At 40.2% G+C, this 18,761-nt stretch overlaps 1 protein-coding gene across 1 annotated transcript; it reads right to left on the bottom strand.

Annotated features, from left to right (window-relative positions):
* Nucleotides 1-4,503: 4,503 nt before the first annotated feature.
* On the bottom strand, nucleotides 4,504-16,584 carry LOC311580760 (olfactory receptor 51E2-like). Its single transcript, XM_084752428.1, has 3 exons — nucleotides 15,921-16,584; nucleotides 10,043-10,175; nucleotides 4,504-6,845 (listed from the first exon to the last, which is right to left on the bottom strand). Exons 1-3 carry the CDS (start codon nucleotides 16,194-16,196, stop codon nucleotides 5,833-5,835), a joined length of 1,422 nt encoding a protein of 473 aa, XP_084608554.1. The 5' UTR covers nucleotides 16,197-16,584; the 3' UTR covers nucleotides 4,504-5,832.
* Between the last annotated feature and the right edge of the window lie 2,177 nt (nucleotides 16,585-18,761).

Below are 18,761 nucleotides of genomic sequence, written 5' to 3' on the forward strand. Positions count from 1 at the left end.
TTTAAAAGTTGGCCTGCTATGCCATCTGCAGTGATGGCATCAACCACTTCAAGGCATTCTCTATATCACTGAACCCCCACCCACCTCCCCCACTGTGATCTCTTCCATTTCCCATCCTCTAGCCTAGTGCTTGTGTGGCAAGGAGGAGGGAACTGAGAAAAGAGTGGGGAGGGAAGAAAGGAGAAGTGAGATCCAGGAGAGAGACGGAGAACTAGCACATCCATTAAATTAAATTTATTTTATTTTGTAATTTGTTCATACACGTGTTTTGCCTGTGCCCTGAATATATGATGGCTGCCTGCAGAGGCCAGGAAAGAGTGTTGGATTCTCTGGAAATGGAACTACAGACAGTTTTGAGTTGTGCAGGTGCCAATAATTGGACCTGGTTCCTCTGGAAGAAGAGCCAGTGCTCTTAACTGCCGAGTCATCTCTCATGCCCTCAACAAGTCCTGTGTTTTTTAAAAATCCAAGCTTTCAGGCTAATGTCACTTGAGTGCAGAACAATCAGAGGCAGAGACAGGAGGTCAGCTAGGTACATATTCCTTTGAGTTGCTGCTGCTTCAGTGTGCATCCTTATTCCAATCCTTTATCTCATTGCTATGAAACAATTTTTTTTTACCTGCTCCCATTGGAATGTGACAAGGGTTTGCTGGAAGCATACTGAATACTGAATAGGGTGTTGAGTCTTGATTGAGGATTATCACACATAATTGTCACAAAAGCTCCCCGAGATGAGTGTGATCATTAACTCTGGAAGAAAAGAAAGGAGCCAATGCAAAAAGTGATTTGACTAGAGGAGTTGCACAACAGCAGCTGTTCTTCCTCTCAGGCCCAGCTTCCATTTAGAGAGCCTTTGAATGTTTCCTGTGGTGGAAAATTCTGTCTCTGGGAGCAGTTTTGAAGTTTTGGAAAGAGCCATAATTGGTAGGAGAAGAGTGTAGGAGATTAGGTTGAGAAAATGCCATGTTTGGGCAAAGAACAGGTGCCGCTCATGTAGGCCAGAGTGCAGCTTCCATGCAGTGTCCTGTGGTGGTATCGTGGGACCTCAGGAATCCTTTAAGTCTTGTTAATATTTGAAAGGCGGCAGGAATGTAGAGATTATCCTGTTCAATCACAATCATTCACTGAAGAGAGTATGTAAATTAGGGAGGATCATCCATTGAGTGTCAGAATGGAAAACATAGATCAGAGCTCCCAAATTCCAACCCACGGCTCTCTAGTACCTTCCTGTGGGGCTCAGGACAGGCTATGCTTGTGCCTTTCGCCATATTCTTTTTGGTCGTCAGAACGTAATATGAGTAGAAGAGTAGAAAGTTCTTTCTGTTCTCTCTGTCTCTGTCTCCGTTTCTCTATGTCTCTATCTCTCTGTCTCTCTATGTCTCTGTCTCTCTGTCTCCCTCCCCCTGTCTCTCACTGATACAATGTCTCATATAATCCATGGCTTCACATTCACTATGTAATTGAGGATGACCTTGGTCTCTGGGTGCTTCATCCTCCACCTTCAAAGTGCTGGGATCACACAGTGTGCACTACCATTCCCCCTTGTACAGTTCTTCAAAAGCCCATGATTAGCAACACGGTAGTGGATATTTACAAGCATCACAGTGGTACGTCTCATGTTAAGTGCTCTAGCCACAAAAGGAAAAGAACAACAAGAGGATCAGGGAGAAAACTCTTGGAGGTGATGGATACATTTGTTGTGATGACAATGTCTAGAGTGTGAAGTGACATCGAGGTGCACACATTATTGTGTCTCTTTGTGTTTTAGCCATACATAAATGAATTAGATAATGAAAAGGCGTCTTATATCATCAGCGGATATGCTTGCCACCCCTGGAAAACAGATGAGGGAAAGGAACCTCACGGTGAGTGAGCTAACCCAGTAACCTCAGGTTAGATTGGCATCACGTTCTGTTAACCTCTTTCCTTCCAGAAGAGGAGTGGAACTCTTGAGAACCAACGGACCCATACTGTGTCTGATCCACACTGAGGTCTGGAAGGCAGCTGCTGCCCTACTCACATGCTTCCGATAGAAAAGCAGAAGTCTGGGAGGGGAAATGGCTCAGGTAAAACACTTCTGGAAGAAGTCATCTCTCTGGACCCTTCATCATGTACATAGGTTAGTCCATGCAAGTGCAGTGCAAGGAAGTGTAGATGAGGAGACAGGGCTTCAGAAGGCTCTGACATCAAGTCCTCAGGACTCCACCTTATTTATTTATTTACTGTGTGACTTGGGGAAGCTTGTATACTAAGTCCTTATTTTATACTTGGAAAAATGGTCCTCTTAATTGTTCTTAGATTATATAACTAAGGTATCTTAGCATAGGATCATGGTAAGTACCCAGTAAGTGCTACTTTTAAATACAGTATAAAACCCCAACTCACAGATTCCTTAAACTTTTACCTTCTTTCCTTACCTAGTCCTATGTGTCCCACATCACATTTTGATCCATTTCTTATTCACCCGTACATGTGACAGATACTTTCATTCATTCAATTTCCCATTTCTACTAGGCACTTTTTGGTGACTTTCTATGTTAGGGATTTCTTCAAAAGACACACTGAAAACACCAGGGTCAACCTTCAATAAAATAAGTTATTGGACAAGCATCTTAATCTATCCCTTGCCTAGGCAAATCCTCAAGGCATATTTTAAAGGGGAGTCTCAAATTCTCCATATCCATAGTTGTGACTTTGATCATAACTACATGGAATATTCTGCCTCTGCTGTCACTCTTTTTGCTCTTTCTTCTTGCTTTCTATATCCACATATGACTCTACTTCTTTTGACTCTGTTTTTCAGGTTGCTCTTTGCAGACCCAGCTTAAGACACCAAGTATTTCTTATGTAAGACACTGCCTCATGTTTATGTGATTCTCATAAGCTTGTAGGTTTTGCTGAAGATCAACAGCTAGTGACTACCTGAGCGTACCTGTAGGCACACAAAGCTAGCTTTACCAACTTGTGCTAACTGAGGAGAACACAGCAAAGGATTCAATGCTTTAAAAGGAGACAGGCAATTGCATTTATAGTGTGTGGTGGCTCTTATCTGTTATTCACATGATGGTTTTAAAGGCAGAGGTTGTTCAGGGGTCACATCCTTAGAATATGTGCGACCACACATCAGAGAGCAGTCTGGTAAGACATGGCCTGAAGATACTATTTTAAAAAATTTCAGCTTAGATAGATTGGGATGCCTATTAAAATTGGCCTGCTACAGTTAATTTCAGCATGCTTCCATATACTGTTTATGTATACTTACAGTATATTTTACATGACAACACTTTCCATGGTTTTGATTTCAGGTTTTGGCTTTCCCTTTACACTGAGGGGAACACTTTCTCTATCAGCTTTTCATCTCTCTTTTAGGTAAGAGTCTCTAGTTGGGGACTGGAGAGAGCTCAGCAGTCAAGAGCATTGGCTACTTTTCCAGAGGACTGGGGTTCAATAACTGACACCCACATGTATCCTATCTGTAACTCCTGCTTCAGGGAATCAGGTGTTTCGGAGGGCACTGAATATATGTGGTGCATAGACATATATGAAGGCAAAATATCTGTACATATAAAATAAAAAAATGAAAAAAAAAACCACCCTCAGAGATGATAATGGATGAGTAGACAAAAAAGAAAGACTGATAGACATAGGAATAATGGAAAGAGAAAATGGAATTTATTTTAGGGAATTGGCTTGCATGATTATGGGGGCTTATCAATCCAAAAATCTGCAGGGTGGGCTTTAGACTGGAGTCCAAGGAAGATTTGGCATCACAGTTCAGGCCCTAAACTGCATATGCTACAGAATTCCTTTTTGCCCAGGGGAGGTTAGTCTTTGTTCTGTTCAGCCCTCATCTGATTAAGCCTTCTCCATATTTCAGAGGACAGTCTGTCCCCCCTGCCATTCCACTGATTTAAATGTTAATATCACTAAAAAACACATTACCATAGATATATCTGGAGAAATGTATGCGCAACTATCTGGAGGCCACGTCTCTTGCGAGCTTATGTAAAGTATGAGTCATAGCAATGTCAAACGACTGCCCCTCATCCACATGATTATTTTATTACTCCAATCAGAAAGATCATGTTAAACTAATGCATGATATTCATCAAAAGAACAACTTTTGCTAGTTATTTTTTGTTTCTGCTTTTGGCCTTGGAAATGAAGCTTATTATAAAACTATAGGTAGAAAAAGTGCCAGGAAAGCGTATATCTTACCTGAGGTGTACAATGAGAGAAATCGCCTGCTGTCCCTGATGTTGCCTCAGCCTTAGTCAACTGGCCAGTTACAATCCTTCTGAGATTGTACAACCACCGTCCTTTAAGAGAGCTCTGAAAGGCTGTAACACGGGCCTCTGATAACTACAGCACACCACTGGACTGTGGGTATTTTGGTAGTTCAGATCCAATATCATCTTTTTGGAGCTATTTAAAAGACTTATTTTCTTTAACCTAATATATCCAAACTTAATTTTTTTCCCACCACATTAATCATATATAATTGACAACAAAATATTATACAGCATTTTAAATTACTTTTTTTATTGTGGCAGATACATATTGCATAAATTTCATCACTTTAAGCATTAAGTATACATTGAATGTATTAATGTTATTCTGTAGCTATCACTACTCTTTTTTGGAATCTTTTTGTCATCCACTCAATACAAAGGGAATATTCTACACGAGATAAGCTTAGTCAACATCTTTACAGTTGTGCAATCCATAACTGGCAAGCCCTCTGCACTGATGGTAAAGAAGGCTGCGGGATCTCTCATATCTCCCAATGTTACTTTATAGGACTCTACCAACACCAACAACAATACAACAGTAAAAAATAACACTGAACATTTTAAGATAAATTATTATGTTGTTTGATAGTCAACACTCAAGACAATATCACACATTATCCGTCCAAAAGATTTGACAGACACAGGACACAATACAAAGAAGACACAATCAAGGATTTGTAAGAGACTGAAAATTGAAACCTTTTCCTTTCATGTGGGAAGAAGCAGGTCAAGAAGAACAGTTTGTTGCCTTCAACTAGGACAGGTTAATAACTTAGCACAAACACAAAGACATCCATGTTAGCACACAGCAGGGAGGAAACACGATTTCTAACAGGCAGAGGAAATGGATGGCAGATGTTAAACAGGAAGTAATATAACACGGTAGTAAAGCAAATGCATTCAATTATCAAATTTAATTTAAAATCTTGGCACGGCACATTCAAGAAAGTTTCTTTGCTCATTAAAGCCTCTGTTACATGAGCAAAAGTGGTACCTTCCCTGGAAAAAGAATGAGATCACAGAAAGGCTGCCTGAAAAATTTTATGTATACATGATACATTCATAAGCATTACTACTTAGGGCATAGATATGCTCCTGAGCTATGAATAATAAATAAACTTGAAGTGAATGAGAAAACCCTTGCCTACCACAGCTTTAAATTCTACATTTCAGAAGTTAAACATAACAGCTAAACAATAGCTTCATGACAAAGTAAATGGGAATAAAACAAAGTGTTTAGTACTTTGAACATAGTTTATCCAAGACACAAATCTAGTAAGTTAGTTTAAATCACAAATCACAGTTTTAAAAAATTTAATATTATCAACATGTCTCATTTTATAGCTGAACCTTTAAACCACACAATATTCATTGATGTAGATTATTTCACATTATAGCCACAATGAAGAGAAACCATAACTTAGTTCATTATCCCATTCAGGGAAAAGCACTAATGTGCTTATGGATAACTGGAATTAAGCAGGTGTGATGAAATGACTATATTAAGCTATGTGGGGCAAGGGCGATATAATGGCAAAGGTCACGTGTTTCCTCCAGCTTCAATGTCCTTGTCACAGCTGATCTTGAACATAGCCAACACCCGTGTTCTGATCTGTTTGGTCTTAGCACCATAGATGATGGGATTGATCACAGGAGGCAGCAGGAGGTAGACATCCCCCATTAGAACATGCACAATGGGATCTAGGCTGTTTCCAAAACGGTGCACCACCGACAGGCCAATCAGTGGTACATAGAAAGCCAGGACCACACCAATGTGTGACACGCAGGTCCCAAATGCCTTGGCTCTCTCTGACTTGGAAGGCAGTTGCAGAACTGTTCGTATAATCAGAAAATAGGACAAGGAGATGAACATGACGTCCACGCCCATGACCAGCAGGATGGCAGTTAGACCATAGACTACATTGGGCAACGTGTCCGTGTAGGCCAACTTCATCACATCCTGGTGGACACAATACGAGTGGGAGAGCACATTGGAGTGACAGAAGGCCAGGCGCTTGATCAGCAGTGGGAGCGGGAAAAAGAATAGGGATCCCCGGACCAAAGCCACCATGCCAATTTGGACTGTCACTGTGTTGTTGAGCACAGCAGCATGACGCAGTGGGTGGCAGATAGCCACGTAACGGTCAAAAGCCATGGCCAGCAGGATGGTAGATTCAATTGCTGAGAGAGCATGAATGAAGAACATCTGGGCGAGGCAGGCATCAAAAGTAATCTCCCGGGAGTCAAACCAAAAGAGGGCGAGGATCTTGGGCATGGTGGACGTGGACAAAGCCAGGTCAATAGCCGCCAGCATGCAGAGGAAAAGGTACATGGGCGCGTGCAGGCTCCGCTCCGTCCTCACGATGAAGACCACAATGCAGTTTCCAAGCAAGGCTACAGCGTACATGGAAAGCAGGGGGAAGCCAAACCAAAAGTGAGCTTCCTCGAGCCCTGGAATCCCAATAAGCACGAAGGTGGCATGCGTGAAGTTGCAGGAGCTCATCGCTGACACCAAGTGGGGAGGACCGGAGAGGGTGAGGCCACACTGGCAGCCTGCAAGGACATGGGGAGGAATCAGAAAGTCCCCCGGAACTTGGCGGCATGACCTCTCCCTCTCTTCTCACTCTACCTCCAACCACACCCGAGCTCCTTCCTAAGTTTCAAGGCTTTCTTTCTTTTTCACTGGAAGAAATGTGACTGCTCAAAATTCCTTCATTGCTATTACGACGGTACATTTAAAAATTGAAAATAAGGCCTTGGGAGAAAAACACATATCTCCAAAATGTGGCTTCCTCCAGCTTTCCTCAGACTCCCTTTTTGTCCCTATTTTATTGTCTGGATACTGGGTAACTCCTCTTCTCATAAAACTACCCTATCAACTCTCTTTTCAGATAATGATGCTTTCCTTCCCTCTTTCTCCCTGGCTCTTCTCCTCTGTTGCCTTCCCTCCTTCACTCCCACCCCTCTTTATTTCCTTTCTTCCTTCACATTTTCCTCTCTCCCCTTTCTCTTTTTCTATTTACTAATTCAAATTTCAGAAATATTTACTTGTGCGACCTATTAAGCAAATGCTATTTGTGAGATGCAGATATGAGGACCACTCCTTTTGACCTTACATGGCTTGCCTCCGGTAGGAGATGGATAAGGAACAAACACATTACAGTACTGTGATGAAGGCCAGCAAAGGGATTCAGGCACTGCAGGGGATGACAAAGACAGAGGAGCCTTCCTAGAAGAGATGGTCTTTACATTTCAGTCTTGAAACATGAGCAGTCTCAGGCAGACAGAAGACAAAATAAAGGCTCTTCAAAGGTAGCGGGGGGGGGGGGGGGGATAGAAAATATTTTTCACATGTTCAGGATTCTGGGTCCTGGTTCTAAAGTATGCAAAGAGGGAGGGGGAAGCACACTAGCAACTTAAGAAGGAGGAGCAAAATAACTGAAATGAAAGCAAAAGCTAATGTAAGACTCAAAGACAATCTTATAAGACAAAAAAAAAAAAAAAAACAAACACAAACAAACAAATACACTCACAAAACTCACCTGGACTCATAAACTCATAAACCCAAAGGTACTAGCTCTCTCTAGAATCATCTTTTGCAGATGGAGATGCTGACAAGATTCATCACCTCCAACAGATACTAGCTATCAGACATGTCCCGTATGACAGTATATGGCAGCTTTTCCCATTGTTCCTGGCCAGCAGACATCTTTATGCCTGGAAGTCCCCTCCAAGGCTATTTCTCTTGTCCCAAAGAGAGCTTTGGGGGGTGGTGTGTGTGTGTGTGTGTGTGTGTGTGTGTGTGTGTGTGTATGTGTGTTTGTATGTGTGTGTGTGTATGTGTGTGTATATGTGTGTATGTATGTGTATGTGTGTGTGTGTGTGTAAAAACTCTAATTTGGGGGAGGTACTACTGATTTTTACTATGGTATTCTGAGAGTTTTTCTTGGGACCTGTGCCAGTAAATCATTCATACCAAGGATTTATTTCTTTTTATTTTCTGTAGCCTAATGTTGCTTTGTTTAAACTCCATATCCTACCAAAGCACCTGAACTCTCACATCAAACTCTTTCACGGTCAAGCTCTCTAATGTCCTATTTTCAGAGCTGGTTAACTTCAGGAGTGACTGGCTTGGCTGTGAGCATTAAGGGCTTTGATGCCTAGAAGCAAATGGTGCAGGTGTCTTTGTTGACAGTATCCAGGGTATCCAGATTAATTTGTTTATCTCTCCCAGGATTATTTTCCCCTTTCTAACCACGGTCTTTAATAACGCTTGCTGATGCCCTTCAACTTCACCTTAATGGAGAGAGTTTAGGGAACAATAAAGTGGAAAATTTTAAACTAGATTCATGAGCAAAGACAGTTTAAGGATTCAAAGGTTATAAAACCCATATCACTGATCTTGATTTTCTCTATCTTCAGGGCCTGTGCAGGTCAAAGAACAGCTTTTCCTCACTGATAGACACTGAATTCCAAACCTTGCCACCTGCTTCTGTCAGTGAGATGCAAGATAGCTTCTGTTCATTCATCTTTGTGTCTATTATAAACAGCTTGTGGGAGAGAATGCAAATGTCCCAGCAAAGGGCTCTGTGTGCTGTGGGTCAGAGCTAAGCCTCTTTCCATGGAGAAAGATCATATTATTTGACCACTGAACCTAAGAGAAATGGGCACAAACATGAGCAGAAGGCAGACTTGAGGTGTACCAAGGGGGCTTTTGTGTCACGGACATATTTGAGGTCTCTCTCATCCACTGTCAGACACTTTCTTAATGCACCTCCCTGCTGAGCGCCTGTCCCGCCTTGCTGGTCCTTAAAGCATAGAAACAGTTTCTGTTCTGCTTTGTGTTGTTTTAAAGGAGCTAAAACTAATTTTTAAAAGGTTACATGACCTTAAAAAAGTCTACAAAACACTAATATAAGCAGTAAAATAGCAAGGTTGTATCATATGGTAGCAGTCTACAGAGCTCAACATGTCCCCAATGATAATAATGAGTTATCAGAAAATGGTCTTCCAAAAACCCTTTTATTCACAACAGCATCAAGGGTAATACATTTAATCAAAACAGCTAGAAAACACATACATTGTGATCCACAAACCATTGCTGATAGAAATTAAGTACAACATTTAACAAATGGAATGATGCACAGTGCTTGTGGATAAAAACACAAAACAGGGTGAAGATCACAGCTTTTCTCTATTTACTGTAATTGCTATTGAAGTTTCTTTAGACTGTTTAAACATTAGGTTTTTGAAGTTTAGCATGCAAAGTCAAAGGTTTTACTATGACATTTTTATAGAAATGTGTTATTGTACACTGTTTTTATTCAGCTACTTACCATGTTTGTCCTCTTTATACCCCCCAAATTTCCTCCTGATTCATGTCATATAAACTGCATAACCCCTTTTTTATCTTTCATATTTTAAAGCCTCCTTCCTCTGATGGTCCCTATTTTACTTTCAACACACACACACACACACACACACACACATCTAAACTCTGAAAAAGTAATATTTGTCATTCTGAGTCTAGTATACTTTGCTTAACGTAATGATCTCTAGTTCTATTCATTTTCCTGTAATTTATCTCATTCTTTATAGTTGAACACAATTCTGTTACGTACCACCTGCTTTTCCAGAAAACATCAGCTAAGGCTCTGGGACTTGTCTTATAATGTAGCTTGTGGGGTCTTCAAGGTCCCTCAGTGTGGCAGGATCCTTGGACTCCAGACTCTTGGTAAGAGAGCACTCACCTGAGGATGGTGCAGTTACAGTCAAGGAGGGCAGCTGGATCCGGCTTTCACTTTCTGGAGCAGGTCTCTTTATAATGCTACTCAGTAGGCTCAGGGAACAGGCTGTGGGAATACCAGCTGGTGCTCTAGGGATCTGGCAGACAGAGGAGTCAAATGCTCATGTTCACACGTGTGCTGCTCTCCCAGGCTCTCTGCTTTTTCCTGTCTAGGGAAACAATCTCAAAGGGCCAAGGTCTCTGTCACCATCCGCCAATGACACATGTGAGCCACCTGACGACAAACGTGTTACCCACTGCTCCTCTGAGATGATCTAATTTCCACAGGCAGCCACAAGGTTAGTGTTTCCTCTTTATTTGATCTTCCAGGCACAGCAGACAAAGTGTGTGAATAGTCACTATCATTGAACTCTTGGAGTTCACGTCAGCCTTAAAACCCAAGTAGGCACACTAAAATGTAGCCCCTTAACTCAAACGAGGTTCATCCACGTCTCCATAACTCTCCCCCACTTCTCTTGCTGTTTAAGCATAGCCCCTGATATGGTGAAGTCATTTATTATGCCTGTGACATAGGCAAAAATGGCTTTTTGTTCTATATCATACAGTGATACTGTCAGATGGAGAATCTGGTGAATTATTTACTCACTCACATTCAACAAGTGTTTGCCAAGAGTCTGTAATTTCATAAGCAAATTGGAGAGGATTAGGAAGTAAATTTTTAATGACATAGGCAGAAACTAAATCAAATTAACATATAAACTAAATAGAATGCTAGATAGCCATAAGGAGAAAACAACGAAAAGAATAAGGAACATATTACTATCAGGAGGAGGGATCTGAAACCTCAGGTGAGGCTGCCCTGTGGAGATGCTTGGAGAGAGAAGTGAGGGAGACGCCCATAGAAATGTCTGGGGAAGATCGTTTCAGGAAGAAGGGCCAGAGATGGCAAATAAGTTTCTCAAAGAACAAGTGAGTCCAGGGCTCAGAAGCAAGGCAGGCAGTGTACTTGAGTGGAGAGAAGAGGAAGAGAGAATGTAGAATAAAGGAAGATTCTGCAAACTGCCCATATAGGAACTTATAGCACTTATAGCTAAAGCACAATATTCTCCAAGTAGTGATATTCCTAAGCTCTCTGATATTTTTTTCCCTCCAGTGACATGTGCCTTCCTTCATACCCAGCAAGGTGTGCCTTTATCTTTGCTTGATATTTATTTTGCCTTGTCTCCTAGTCTTTCTATGATTGCCTCACAGATCAGCCTTATCTTGCTATTGACATTCTAAGAACAGAAGTATATTTGTCTTGTTAATTAGGTATCAAGACTTATCGTATACCTCTATTCAGGAATGTGTTCATTCACCTACTGCATAAAATTATGCTCTCTCTGTACTGATTTTATATAGGCATCATATTGAGCCTAGGGGATAAAGAGATGAATGTAGTCAAGTCATTACCCCAAAGTGCCAAAATAACACCTATACACTCTTGACATGGTATAGAATAACAGCAAATATCAGTGATTTTAATGAGAACTGGAATAGGAACATTAATTTAACCATGGGTGGGGCCAAGAAAGAGTTTTCTTAACTATTCACTTTAATGGGTACTGGTATTTGGGTATTTGTCTGTATTTTTGTGTGCCTTGTGTCTGCAGACCCCAGAAAAGGGCATCAGGTCCCCCTGGAACTAGAGTTGCAGATGGTTGTAAGCTGCCATGTGCATGCTGGGAATTAAGCTTTAGTCCTTTGGAAGAGCATTCAGTGTGTTCTTACCCGTTGGGCCATCTCTCCATCTCCCTCCCCAGGAAGAAGATTTAAAAAAAAATAACTTTAATTTTGTTCGTATTAGTTACAAAGTTACAGAGCAAAGAAAACATCAAGAATCTTAATAGACCGGATCAACTTGTTGCTTGATTAAGAGTTTTCTTTTGTTTGTTTGTTTGTTTTTGTCATGAAGTGAACTTTATTTTTTTAATTTTACTACTAAGAAAATGTTAAAACATATAGAATGCATACATACATCAGAAACTGCCACAATCAAACCAAACCAAACCTCCCACAATTCCATTGGCATTTCTATTTTGTTTCTTCAGTAAGAGACACTATGGAATAATATAAATGTATATGTACAAAAGAAAAAAAACTAAAAAAAAAAAAAAGAGAAAAAAAGGCCACTAAAGTTGGAATAGAGCTGTAAACCACAGGAAGATTTGTTATATGGTAAGTGAATATACTTTAAATCCAGTTAGGAAAATACTGTTATACCAAAGTATAACAGGGCCAGGCTTCATGGCACAGGCCTACAAGCTCAGTTTCTTGTGTGGCCAAGGCAGAAAGAGCTCAAGTTCAAAGCCTGCCTGGCTTACAGGAAGAAGATTTTTAGGCAGAAATAAATCAAAGCAGATTTATCTGAGTAGTGTTGCTGAAGAAAGAAAAGAGAAACTGAGAAGGCAGACAGATGTGAGTTAAAGATAAATCATGGACTCAAGACTTCATTTTGTTGGACATAGGAGGAGAATGGATTTCATAACTACATATGTGTATTAAAATTTATTTCTAGAAGTTGATGGAAGGATGCATTCCAGGAAGATGAGATTAGATGTGCTTATAAATTTAATCTTAAGTTGTACACTTTTTCCTTATCTCCCATAGTTAATTCTTCAACCCATCTTGTCTAATTTTCCTTCTAAACATAATACCCATGTGGCTGCTATTACTCTGGTTTATAGGAAACTCTCTGACTCATTGTAGAGAGCTGACTTGGTTAGAGCACATCATTTGCTTTGTAAATTACCCACCCTCAGTGCCAAGTTGCCCATTTATAATTATGGAAGCTTATTAGTTTCCAGGGTTGTAGGACAGTAGGATTGTCCACAAATTAGTGTGTAGGTGTAAGTGGGGAGGAATATCTCTAGAAGTGCCATGAAAATCAGAGCGTCTGGTTTTTGAGATTGAGATTTCTTATTTTAGCCATTACAATTATTTCTCCTTAGGATAGGGAAACAGAATAAATAGATATGGACGGAAGGGGAGGATGGAATGCAAGGATCAGACATAGAAGTGGAGGAGAGAGGGCTATGGGAGGGAATATAGAAGATGAAGCTAAAACTGAGGGTCATTTGAGGGAGGATAGTATGGAAGCCTACCATAGAAGAAACTTCCAGAAACATGTACATGAGGGTGATCTAAATGGAATAACCAAATAGTGAGGGGATAGAATCCCAGCTGGCCATAATGAGTAAAAGATAATAAAAAAGAAAAATATTTATTTAATATTTCGAGATTAATATAATTACATCACTTCCCCATTCTTTCTCTCTTCAAAGCCTCCTCTATACCCCTTCTTGCTCGCTTTCAAATGTATGGCCTATTTTTTTCATTAATTGTTATATATGTATGTGTATATTCCTCAGTTCAAAATCCAACCAGCCCAGTCTGTACTCTGTTATTTGCTATGTATGTTTTTTTAAGGCTGACTGTTTGGCATTGGCTAACCGATTGGTGTCCTCTTCTTTAATTTTAAGACTAGATACTGCCATCTTTTGCTCCCAGCTCGGGTCACTCTTACTCTGTGTGTCATTGCTTCTATTATGTGGCAAACCAGACAAAAAATCTAACATATAAGCCCGCATACTTTGACCTCTCTATCTTTTTCTTCTTGTTTTTTTCTGCAGTTATTTTGGAATTTTATCTTTGACTCATTATAGATTATTATTGTACGAGGAGCGTGATCTGTGAGGTTCGGAGAATAGAAAAAATGGGAATAAACAGAAATTGGTGGTTTATTCAAAATATAAATCATCCATGCAAATGGATCCCTATTTTTTTTTTTTTTGCTGTTAACTCATGTTTATTAAGGAACATACAAAGTGAGTTTTGTGTTGGAAAGGATAGAGAGAAATAAAGCTGAACAAAATTAGGGTAAGGTGGCACTTAGCCAAATGATCAAAGGAGGACATGCTTAACATCCTTCAAAATGAGAAGCTTCATGAATAAATATCTCATAAGCTGTGAGAAGGTCCTTATGTTCTTGTGTGTCATATACATTCTTATACATTTTTAAGATCTTATTTATTTGTTTATCAGGTCAACTGAGGTTAAAAGATATCATGGATCCAGGTATGGTGACACACCCCTATAATCCCAGCTACCTGTGAGGCTGAGGTAGTTCAGTGTTACCTTGGGGAGGGAATTCTGTGAGACTATTTCAAAACCAAACTAAAACAAAGCCATTTATAAGAAAGAAACTCTAAAGATACAAGGAGCCAGACACTTTTAATAGAAGAATTCTAAACAGGACAGAGGTAAATAAGATGTCGTTTCTGGTCTTGAGAAATGAACTCAGAGCTCTGTTGTGGAAAAAAAAACTGTTGTAATAGAATCTGGAGAGGATCATCATGAGAAATAAGCTCAAGATGATGCTGGTGCATCTAGGCAGGGTAACAGGCATAGTAAGGGGGTCAGGTAGCCTCCAAATAAGTGACCTCTCTTTTAAGTGGGAGGGTGATGAGAGTGAATGTTCCTATAAGTGGAGGTAACAACTTTTTCAAGGGCTTGAACTGACAGGGGACGAAACAGAATAGAAGAAATGTAAGTTTCCCATTGGGCTTTTAGTGTTACGCTGGAGATAAAGGATTCTGAAGAGGTAAATGGAGTCAGGATACAAAGCAAAACGACACAAACTATCCCTTCTCCAGTATATAAAGGATTCAGGGTTGAAAGTGCTAGGAATGAAAGAGAAAGCAGGTAAGGACAGGGGTAAGTACTTCCAGGAACTGAGGGAGATACTATTGTTATGATTATCATTCTTATAATTTTAGGGGTTTTGCAATAAGGTACACTTGAGTGAGAACGTGAATGAAGAGAGGATGCAAGCCAAGCAGTGAACCTCAGGGGGAAGAGCATCATAGGGAGAAAAAATGGTGAGTGTGAAGTGCAATGCTGTGTAATGTGCCTGACGATATAAGAAAATATCTGGAGGCGAACGTAGATTTACTAGGGTGAATCAAAGCACAGTAGGGACTTCAATCGTGGTGGAGACTCAGAGCCTCTAGAGGCCCTTACGTGCTACTACAGTCACAGGATATTTCCTCTTGTCCACACAAGAGCCCATGAGAGTTTGCTAAACAGGGACTGATAAGATCTGACATGTATACTAGAACATTCACTCTCAACTGTAAAATGCGTGAAGACTCTCCAGAAATATATTCGCAGTGACTTCAGGTTCATGGTGATGGCGAGCATCCTGACGGTAGCAGTGGAGGCAATGGAAGTGGCTGGAGTCTGGATTTGTTGATACACAGTCGAGTGTGGAACAGGAGTAACAGCAAGGCATACATATTTACTGCAAGTGTCCCATCTCAGCAATTTGGAAAACAGAATTTCTGGCTATGGAAGCCTGTAATTAGCATCCATTTTTTTTTTTTACTGGTGGGACAATTAAGATTATCTAAGACAATTATGAGACATCTGGGTGCAAACATTGATACAGATTGGATGAGTGTTGACTATCAAGCTAATATGTGGTTGTTCAGCATAGACAGTATTTAATTTCATATGATATGAAATGATCATAAAAAGAAGCAGAATAGGAAGAAGAGGCTGAGAGTTAAATTCTGGGATATTTCAACACATGGAAACCAAGACTGGAAATAATTAAGAGAAAGGATAATGCTCCTTCCTGAAGCCATAGGTTGTAAAGCACCCAGTGCTAGGTATAGGATACCTCCTCTCTAGTTGTTGGTAAGGGATGTCCCAGACCTCAAAATAATGCAGACTACAATCATTGCTCTTAGTTGCCCATCGGAACTTGATGGTAAGACCTTATTTCTAAATATATCACACCCTTTGGTAGTAGGACTTGGAGAAATAAAGCTGGTACTGACCTGGAATTCTCCCCAGTGCTGTCTGGCTCTCATAGTGCTAGAGAGTGCTATCCAGGATGCTGGGGAACAAAAGTCACTGATGGCCTTACCCAGTTGTGAAGATTGCAAGCTCCAATAATGATAGAGCTGGTAAGATATACTCTCGGTGATATTGTGGTGAAATGTTTTGCAGGTGACCAACTGCTTTATGATCTGATTTAAAGCTGACTCCACAGGCTTTACTATGTCAGATGTAAATCTGGCCAACAACTCATGCTTGGGCATATCATAGGCCATAGGATTAAACTACTATTATTATTTTCCCAAATGGACATAGTATCAAATTACCTTCTAAATACACATCTCTATACACATAGGATCTCTTGACCCTTATCAGGGAAGTTTCTTGGAACAGTGGATGGCAGACAGTTAGGAAATGCTACCTACTTTTCTACAAAAGAATGATTTAATATGTAATTAATATGAAAATGCAACTGCTATGATAAAATAAAAATGAAAGCACTGTTAATAAGGATAGAAACACCAGCTTAGAACAAACAATGATGAGGAAGAGGAACTCTAGACAGAAGCCTATATATTGCTTCCTATTTACACATCAGTGTCTCCTCATCTGTGAAATAACTGGGCTAAAATAACTGGCATTCTAGGTGCATTCTAGCATGAATTGGCTGCTCTAGACTTATGAATCTATATTTCTTTAGAATGGAGAACTTTCAGCACAGCTTTACGTATCTGCTTGGTCTTCACACTGTAGATGATGGGGTTCATGACAGGAGGGATCAGCAGGTAGGTGTTAGCAATCATGGTATGTACATAGGGTGGAGCTCGTTTCCCAAATCTGTGAACAAAGGACAAACTGATCAATGGAATATAGAATATAGCTACAGCCCCGATATGGGAGATACACGTGCTGAAGGCTTTCTTCCTCTCTTCCGGGGAAGCAATGCTGAGGACAGTCCTAATGATCAGGACATAGGAAAAGAGGATGAGGACAGAGTCTACACCAACAGTAGAAATCATGGCAGTCAGTCCAACGGCACTGTTGATCCTGGTGTCTGTGCATGAGAGCTTCATGACATCGGGGTGGAAGCAATAGGAGTGGTGGAGCACGTGGCTGCTGCAGAAGGTTAGTCTCTTAAGAAGTGCAACCATTGGTGTCAGCATTACAGTCCCTCTGATGACAATTGCCACTCCAATTTGAGCTATTCTGGAATCAGTTAAAATAGTGGCATATCTAAGAGGGTTGGAGATGGCCACATAACGATCAAAAGCCATAGCCAACAGCACTGACGATTCCATGACGGTGAAGAGTTTAATGAAAAACATCTGTGACAAACAGGCATTGAAGCTGATCTCTCTGGCATTGAACCAGAATATCCCCATCATGGTGGCCAGGGTGGATATGGACAGCCCGAGGTCAGTGGTGGACAGCATGGACAGGAAATAATACATGGGCTCGTGGAGGCTGGGCTGAGTGACAATGACGAAGAGAATCAGGCTGTTCCCTGAGAGGGCAGTTGCATAGAGACAGCAAAATGGGATGGAGATCCAGGTGTGGAAGGCTTCCATGCCAGGCACACCAGTGAGCAGGAAAATGACGGAAGATGTTGTGATATTCTGGAAAGTTTATATGCTAGATTAAAAGTACAGAACATATCTAAAATAAAAAACTATATTTCCTTGTGTAATCTATTTATAAATATTTCTCTCTAACATACATTTGACCAAACATGAGCATCTGTAAAATATATGAAAAAGAGGAGTGACACCTCTAAACTGATAAAAATTTATATGACTTCAATTACTGCAGCAATATTTCCTTATTCTTGAAATAAAATTGTCTCAGCCTACATTTTTTCTTCTCTGAGGCTTGTTGCTGCTAGCTGCATTTGTGTTGTGTGGTCTACCTTTTCACACTTCCAGCTGCAGATGAAACAGAATCACTAGTATCCACTTATAACATGTTACCACATTCAACTATTTCTGTTCTAAATGCTTTGAATGACTAGTTTTTTCATATTAGAGTATCTGCAATTTCTTCTTTTTTTGTGGAAACATATTACCTGGGAGATATAATGAAATGTTTATGTCTCATTTTGCAGATGAAGATAAATCTTCACTGAAAAAGATCACACCTTCCTCTTTCTCTGAGTAGAAATTTTAGACTAGGCTGACCACTATGTATGAATTAGAAATGGGGCTTTCGGGAAAAGCAGATCAGGGCTGTGGTTGGAGAGGATTCAACAAGAAGTAGGAATTTTTGGTCAGGTTTTTTTGGTAGAAAAGGAACACACTAAGTGACAGACAGCAAGCATAGGATGTGAAGGGGCATAGTAGGGCACCTAAATGTTTCCAGAACATACACACTCCACGCTCCCCTCCCCCATACACACACACACACTCACTCACATAAAGTTCCACTTTAAGGGTCATCCTAGGGAACCTTACTAAAAATAAATATTGAAATTATTAGAATATAAGGGAGAAGAGGCAAAAGTTATTTGAGTTGAGTATATTTTGAGACTCTGATATTTTCAGTCATGAATGTCCTCAGGGGATTGATGAAATTAATGTCAGAAATGTATAATCATTAAAATGAAAAGAATGAAGTATTGGTACTGATGGGTTACATTATTCTAAACAGCTGTAAGAGGATGTTTTAGCCACTGTACCACCTGAAAATGATTTAAAAAATTGAGGCAGTAGATACCCTAAATAACTTGACTTGATCATTCCAGAAGATGTACATTTAAGGGAAACATCACATATTGCATTTTATAAATATACACAATTATACTGTTAAGTTAAATAGAATTATTTAAAAAAAGATCAAACAAGAAT

The sequence above is a fragment of the Acomys minous genome (genome assembly GCF_964271855.1).
Source record: "Acomys minous genome assembly, chromosome: 2".
In the NCBI taxonomy this organism is placed as follows: domain Eukaryota; kingdom Metazoa; phylum Chordata; class Mammalia; order Rodentia; family Muridae; genus Acomys; species Acomys minous.

Excerpts from the sequence above, each read along its gene's own strand:
- LOC311580760 (XM_084752428.1), bottom strand. The coding sequence starts at position 16,196 with ATGGCCTATGATATGCCCAAGCATGAGTTGTTGGCCAGATTTACATCT. Across the intron at positions 10,176-15,920 it reads AGCACTGGGGAGAATTCCAG|ATCCCTAGAGCACCAGCTGG; the intron begins GTCAGTACCAGC and ends TCTGTCTGCCAG. Across the intron at positions 6,846-10,042 it reads TGTAACTGCACCATCCTCAG|GCTGCCAGTGTGGCCTCACC; the intron begins GTGAGTGCTCTC and ends ATGTCCTTGCAG.